The following is an 8,032-nucleotide window of genomic DNA, read 5'->3' on the forward strand; positions in this document are numbered from 1 at the left end:
TAGCATCATAGGAAACACGGAATTAGGTGCTAAAACCGATTTTGCCATTTACTAACTGTCTATGACCTTAGGTCAGTGGCATAATCTTCCTAAGCTTCTACTGCTTCTTCCTGTGAAATGGAAAGAGTCATGGAAAGTGTCATGCCTTACTCCACAGGTATTACAAGGATTCAACATAATATACAAGGGCAAAGAAAGGATCACCCCTGGCGCATGCTTTGCTGCTGGTAGCATACTGGTAGCATTAATGACATTATGAGTACTTCCGTATTAATAGAGATTCCACCAACACAATTCAGAATTTAAAAGTTAAAGGAAAAGAGACTGAAGAAGCATTGCAAACTTCATTTCTTACCAATGAGTGTAATATTGGGATTCCTCTTCTTAGCTTCTTTCATCAACCACCACTCATATCCTCGGAAATAATTCTCATCTAGTGCATAGTGCATGTGGGAGGGCTCAGTGCCGTCTGAACAGAGGAGAGCAAAAACGGAAGTAATGATCCATGAATGGTACTTCCTAGGACCATCTCACTCCCCACCCCCACCCCAGACACACACTTCACAAAAGCAGTATTCCAGTTCTAATCCTGAAGTTGGGGAAATCATAATCTTATACAACTTAAGGATGGATGATAAAAGCATATCATTTCATCCTTTTTTCATTATCTTAAGCATTGTAAAAGTCTTAATAAAACCACAACCTTCTATTACAAGCAGTACTGAGAGAAATGTTATCACCTCATATAACTAAAAATTCCCAGTATTCATGCTTCTGGGCTTTTGATCTCTCTGTAGTTTTCAAATCCCCATGTCCAACTTTAAGTTCTGATTACCTCAACTTTCAGCTTTTCAACGCTGGATATGAATCCCTGGACTCGTGAGCCCTGTTCTCAGAACCCACACCTTTAGCCTATAATATGTCTTGATATAGGAAGAGTTTTGAGAAAAAAAAAAGGAATGAGTATACATATCCACTCTAAAAATAACAAAATTCTATACTAACATCTGCAGTTAGGAGAGGTTACATTATCTTAGCACTGAGGTAGGTAATTGCTATCAAAGTCCTCATATATTCCCACAGTTCACCAACATCTGCCCTTGCTAAGTAGCGCCTTCCGAGAGGCCCTTGCCCATTTCTTCTTAAAGGTAAACATCAGAATTCACAAGAACTGCCTGTTTATGTATCTCTGCCTCTAATTTAGCTTCAGCAAGTGAAATTAGCCCATCATTGTCAATTCTGCCTAAAAGGCTTTAACAGTAAAACGCAATAGCTTGAAGAAAGTTTCTGTTATGGGGGTTTCTTTTGTTTTTGCTTTGCACTTTTTCTTCAACATAAACACTAATACCACCACATAGACATATCTGTTCAACAAAGAGTTACTTCCAAATCACTAGCAGGAATACAAGTAATACTCTAGAGTTCATTATAATGGAATCTGTTCTGTAAATAATAAGCTATATCTAATCATAGAGAGAATTTCTTTTCTTCTTCCTGGAAACAAAAGTCCTATAAACTGCCAATTGATAACATGGACTACATAAAGCCAATCAAAATAGTGACAATGAAGACTGAAGATTTAGTGATTAAAGATAAGTTTTGTTTTTAAAAGAAAAAAAAGCTATATCTCTGAAACACTGGTTACATACATTTTTACCACATATTTTAAGTTAATAACACTTTATATGTTCTATATGAAATTAAAATCTTTCTAACTGCTCAATAAAATTCAAAACTGTCCCTATGCTCTGTCCTGTATCTATAGGCTTTAGAAAACTGTGGATTTGTTTACTACCAATTACTTCAACTAAATAAGCAATGTGAAGTCTGAATATTGTTTTTGATGGACCAGTCATATTCTATATAATATTTTTAAATAATTACAGTTAAAAAATGAGGAAAACTCTAATAAGCAACAATCAATCTCAAAAGTGTTGGTATTGTTTACACATATTCTGAAATCACAGTCCATATGCTGAGGTATAGATTAAAATGTTGATGGGAGAAATCCTATCTTCCAAATTCTCCTACCTGTTGTCTGCCCATCACCACCTATTTCCACTTTTAAGATATGCAAAGAGGCACCAAAATTCGGCTGTGAAAAGAAGTAACAGTATTAACATAGTGCTGTGTTGTATGAAGCTTCAAGACAATTACTAATTACTGCCTTAGGTTTTACAGACACAAAAACAAAAGCAAAACTTCAAATAGCAATTTATTCCAAAAGTAATGTGCCATTTTTTCAAAAACTAGAATTGTGAGGCTAATAAATTCTATGGTGAAATCCACCATACAATTTCTAAAATATCACAGGTACCATGAAATAATTATGTTTTCATTACCTTAAAGAGATAATCCAATATCTGAGAACGATAGGGCTCTGGGTAATTTACTAGAAGTCGGGAGGTTGCCTAAAAAAAAAAGTTTTCAAAAGTATGAATAAAAGAAATCCAATCATGAATATTTGTCTACAGTGTTCATGCACACCACCTGGTATACACATATTTAGCCTCAGGCAAGGTCAGGCTGAGGAAAAGTGCCTCACAAGTTGTCTGTCTGCCCTTTCTGTGCCAATCATTGGGCAAGTAGGGCTGCTGTCTGTCCGACAGCTAAAAAGTTCTCTTCTTCTGGCATGAGGGCTAACTGGGAGGTAAGCTTGCTAACCTCATGATCACAAACTTATCTTGAAACTCAGGTTTTCTATCTTGAGACCACTTGGCAACAATATCTCAGGACTAAAATGGGAGGGATGAATGTCAGGTAATTTTTCCCCTTAACATCTTCCGGAAAAACATCACAAGCAGCAATGCTGAAAGGAAGCACTGCTTTCCCCATCCTCCTAAATTCTACCTGTTACTATTAAGAATAACTAGCAATAATCTCCAGACCAGGCTGTACTAAGAAAACTTAACACAAGAGTGGCATCAGAATGCATGGAAAGACAAGGGTAGACAGCGCAGGGACCAATACTGGATCATGCCTGGACCACGGCATACAACTATTTGAAAAAAGAAATCACAAAACCAGTAATTGACCCATAATCTATCCTTTGGGAGGCAATACAAGCAAAAAAATAAATAAAAAGAGGCCGGTTTTTGGCATGAAACAGTAGCCTCAGGCTTGTAAACCAGACAGTCCTAGGTTCAAACTGCTGACACTTTGCCAGGTGTATGTATGATGGTTGGGACGAAATACTTTTATGGGGTTCAACTTTCTATTTTATATTCTCATATATGCTACCACTGACATTCTGGTAAGTGCCCATATCTACTCTGTCACACCCAAAACATCCCCAGTCTCTACCAGTGAGGCAAAGACCCATGGAGCTGCTCTCTAGCCACTCTTCCCATCTACCTCAATATATCCCAAACCAAACATGGCACTTTTGCATGTATCTGCTCCTTTTCCTGAACTTGCTGTCTCAGTAACCAACACTTGCCGAAACCATAAACTTGGGCCACCTTTTGTCCAAACTTCCCATGTACCCTCAGTCACCAAGATATCCTTAATAGCTCTCAAATCCCTCCTCTACTCTTCAACCCCACTGACTTACCTAGGCCCTCCTCACTTATGAGAACAGCATAAGTGGTCTCAGGACATCCCCTCTGCCTCTCCCTGTATTCTATCTTCCATGCTACTTACGAGAGTAACCTTCCCAAAATACAAATGTAATCACGAAACTCTTCTGTGTAAACATGCTAAGACCGTCCCTTTCCCAAAAGCTTTCAGGATAAAGTTCAAATTGCTCAATTTTGCACCCAAATCCCTTAATTATTTGGCTCCTAACCCTGATACTTTATCCCTTATCACTCTCACACCTTCTATCTAGATGTATCAAACAACGTTTTCTATTCTTATGCCTGGAATGCACCCCACATCCTCTCTTGGACAACTCCAATTCACCTTTCAGCTCAAATTCCACCTCTGGAATTTGAAGGAAGGATGCCTTCTGGCCCTGCTCACTGATTTGACGTAAGCACCTCTCCTTTGGCACCAGGTCCATATCTTTATTACAACACTTCGAACCCTGGCACTCCTTTACTTTTCTGACTCACCTCTTAGTTCCTTAAGGACGTGGACTGTATCTTATTCAAGTTTGTATCCTCATTCTTTGTTATTCAATAAACACTTATTAAATGTTTTATGGGTCTTTTGTTGCACTGGTACTGGCAACATAAATAGGAGTCTTTGAGTCAAATGGAGTTTGTATCCTGATTTCATCATTAATAAGCTATTTAATCATAGGCAAATTATTGTAAAGTGGGCTATCTTACTCATTCAACTGCTGTAAGACTAAAATTAGATGTATGTAAAGGACTTGGCACATTACCTGGCACATAGTAAGTTCTCAATAAAGGCAAGTGTTATATACACAAATTTTTTAAAATACATATTTCTCAAAGAGCTTACAACCTAGCAGGGGCTCCAATATTAAAATAGGCACTCTTTAAATGAACACTGTATAGGCACACTAGTATATCCTTGACCCTAGGTAAACAATGCTTCTTGGCCTACACTACGCCATTAAAACTGTGCGTTTTGCTGTCTAGGGTTTCTTTTGCCCTCTATGCACTCCCACATTTAACAGAGAAAGTATCGGCTTTAGGCAAACACACCAATCATGTTATTGCAAACCTACAGCCACACCTAACACAACAGCATAAGTCAAAAGCAATATAACCAAATGTTAAAATGCACCATCTAGCAACAGCAAATCATGGGATTACTAACCACACTGCCTGAATGAGGCCTGGAACTGTTTACAGGCCCAGGAAAAAGCCTTGGGGACATTTCATCATTCAGTGGCCTTGAAATAACTTCCTCCTCCCTAATCCCTGAAAATGGTTATTAACCAAAATTAGTAATGTGCAAGACATCATCCTAAGTACTTTAGGTCTATCCTCACGGCGCTCCTACCATGAAGGTATAACTGTATCCCAAAAAAAGAAAGTGAGGCAGAGAGGAGTTATAATAGATAACCCGCCAAGGCCATACAGTGAAGTGGCAGAACCCAGAAGACACTCTTGGCAATCTTCTCTTTAGTCTACATTCTTTTTGTTTTGTTTTGCTTTGGTTTGGTTTTTGGGTTTTTTTGTTTGTTTGTGTTTTGAACGGAGTCTCACTCTGTCGCCCAGGCTGGAGTGCAGTGGTGTGATCCGGCTCACTGCAACCTCCGCCTCCCGGGTTCAAGCGATTCTCCTGCCTCAGCCTCCCGAGTAGCCGGGACTACAGGCGCGTGCCACCAAGACTGGCTAATTTTTTGTATTTTTAGTAGAGACGGGGTTTCACCGTGTTAGCCAGGATAGTCTTGATCTCCTGACCTCGTGATCCGCCCGCCTCGGCCACCCGAAGTGCTGGGATTACAGGCGTGAGCCACCGCGCCCGGCCCTACATTCTCAACTACTTACTGTACCATACCGCTTTCCCTCTCTGACATGAAGAATAAATGACAGCACTTTAAACACTTACTGCCACAACCTGGACTAGGGACCAAGGACTCCACAAAGAAGTTTAAAGTGGTATGCAAATATAATGTTGCAAGAATTTTCATTATTTAGTGAGTTCCTATGAGGAGTAATGAACTATACAGGGATACTAATAATTGTATATTCTATCAGATTAGATAGGAGTTTCCCACTTTGAATTACGAAATGATTCTTCTCATCTTAGTAATTTTAAACTGGGCTTAATAAACCTAATGGAAACAAAGACTTCCATTTTTCGGTAAGCTCTTACACTAGATATAGTATCACAAGTAAAGCTATAAAAAAGATGGGGCCTCACTTCATGAAATATTGGCTGTTTCAGGTTTAGCCCAAAAACATAAAAAGGAGAATAGTAGTAGCAAAGAATAAATGCATTAACTCATCGGCCCACAGGTTTCCCCTGAAATACACATCAGCACGGCTGGAGAGATTGCAAACTAGGGAAAGAAAACATAAAAATCAAAAAGAATCAGCAAACTCCAGGGGGAAAAAAATTTCCCCTAGCAGAAGGTTATATCTTGTGGTCACACTACAGACCAGGTCATCCTTGCAGCAGGCATTCAAGCTTGTTCTGAGTTGAATGTAAGGATGCAAGCTCCATCCAACTCAACCCCAAAAATCCGAGTTCAACCTTAACATTTTCAAGAAACATTAGCCCTAGATGTAATTTCGGATACAAAACCAAAAAACAAAAACCTTCTCCCCCAAAGGTCGGCCACCATGAAGCCCATGGGCCCAGAGGGAGTACCCGGTAGTTTCAGGCCGCTCGCTTATCTTCCTTTTAAAGAGACCTTGAGGCACCAGTCCTGCCTCCAAACGAAATCCTATTCGGCGCTACCCTCTCTGGAGGAGCCCGTCCTTACCCTGCACTAACAACTGCACTCCACCACCCACCAACTCCCCCAAAAGGAAGAGACACAGCCAAAGCATCCCACTGGGGCGTTCTCTTTCGCACACGGACGCTCCCGCACTCCCTGGCCCTTCCTGGAGCGACGCTCCCCGACTGCCATCTCCGCGATGAAGACAGCCTGTGCCCCACTGCCTGGGACGAGGGTTCCAGCACCGGCTACTTCACTACTTAGACCCGTCACTTTACTCTCTGCACCTATACTCTCTGGACCTCCGGATCCTCGTTTGTTCAAACCTAACTGCCTGTCTGGTTCGTGTTAAACGAGAAAGCACCCGCCCCAGCCCCGCGGCGGGCCCGCCCCAACCGCCTGCTGACTGGCACCCTAGGGGAATGCGGCGGAGAGTGGAGCCGGTGGAAACGCAGGGCAACGCCGCGGGGGCTTGTGGGGCTGGCCCCACGGGGCGGGCTCTTGCCGCCCCCCGCGTATCCCCGCAGCTTGCCGCTCACCCCGCCGCCGCTGACCGCGCCGATGCCGTCGAACTCCCGGCCCAGCCCGTCGGAGTCGTCGAGCACGTACGCGCCGCCGGGCGCCAGCAGCGCACACAGCAGCAAGGGCACCGCGGCGCGGCCCGCCGAACCCGCGGCGGCAGTCATAGCTTTCGCTCGGCGTTGCCAGGAAGCCGAGAGTAGCCACTCAGCCATTGTGTGGGTCACATGACTCCGGCGCCCAGGGAGGCGGGTCCCGTCGCCGCCACGATAGATACGGGCAGGAGGCCGCTGATGCTGACGCCGCCGCCGCCATTTTGAGTGCGGGTCAAGGGCCTCTGACGCAGCTGGCGGAGTGTTGAGGAAAGAAGCAGCGAGCTTTTTCTTATCGCTCGCGTGTCTGTGGTCAGCTACTGGATTTCACATGTACTTCTGGCTTCTCTTCCGGCGTCACCTGGTGGAGCACTTTAACGCAGGGAAGGTGGATTCCAAGGTCCGCCAAAGGAAGAGGGCCATGAGTGGCCCTACCATGGCTCTTCCCCAGCATCTCGGGGAGTATCTACCTCGTGCGAGGACCAGGCTTGGACCCCAGGTCCCGATTCCATTGTCATCTTGGTGGAATCACTTTGCTTTTGGAGCCTGAGTTTTCCCTTACGTGAGATGAGGCGAGAAGAGCAGCAGAGTGAGGGACTGAGAGAAAAGTTAATAAGTACTCAGTACATTTGAATGCAGTCCACAAGTGGCAAATAGCTGAAAAGGTTCTCCAGTCTGGTAACTACCCCGGCATATTCAAGGCTTTTAGCCTTGAAGGAGTTAATAATATACCACCTCAAAATATGCTGCTGTGGCATATTGACTATTTTAAATTAAAGGCACTTAAAAACAGCAGGTGCAAGATCACTGTCATGGATATTACGTGTCTTAAAAGGAGGAGATGAAATTCCCATGTGAAAGATGTCTTCCCTATAAAATAACACTGCTATCTTCAAGGACAGAAAGTTGAAGTCGAGGGAAATCTGTCCAAACAAAATTTGTTAATCCCTATCTTTCTAGTCGCTTCTTTACCCCAAGCCCCTTCACCTTATCGTGTTTCACAACTACTATTTTTTGTCCATTTCACTCTATAAGCAATTGGCTCTTAACTGCTGCTTTAGGTCTTTTTTTTTTTTTTTTAATGAGGGCCCCCGTGCCATGTAAAATAAACATTTGT

General features: G+C 42.9%; 1 protein-coding gene across 7 annotated transcripts in view; it reads right to left on the minus strand.

Annotated features, from left to right (window-relative positions):
* Positions 1-8,032, minus strand: part of GALC (galactosylceramidase) — a 109,812-nt gene extending 101,780 nt beyond the window's left edge. For 3 of the 7 annotated variants that reach the window (XM_055361797.2, XM_019010001.4, XM_019010002.4), the window contains exons 1-4: positions 6,844-8,032; positions 2,343-2,411; positions 2,032-2,095; positions 356-469 (exon numbers count right to left, since the gene is read on the minus strand). In XM_055361797.2, the coding sequence (XP_055217772.1) occupies positions 356-469; positions 2,032-2,095; positions 2,343-2,411; positions 6,844-7,038 (442 nt within the window). In that variant the 5' untranslated portion in view covers positions 7,039-8,032. Of the gene's footprint in view, positions 1-355; positions 470-835; positions 924-2,031; positions 2,096-2,342; positions 2,412-3,553; positions 3,879-4,055; positions 6,737-6,843 lie in introns of those variants that run through there. The other 4 variants (XM_063698099.1, XM_055361798.2, XM_019010005.4 and 1 more) reach the window with 4 other exon arrangements.

The sequence above is a fragment of the Gorilla gorilla genome, chromosome 15, assembly GCF_029281585.2.
Source record: "Gorilla gorilla gorilla isolate KB3781 chromosome 15, NHGRI_mGorGor1-v2.1_pri, whole genome shotgun sequence".
Lineage (NCBI taxonomy): Eukaryota > Metazoa > Chordata > Mammalia > Primates > Hominidae > Gorilla > Gorilla gorilla.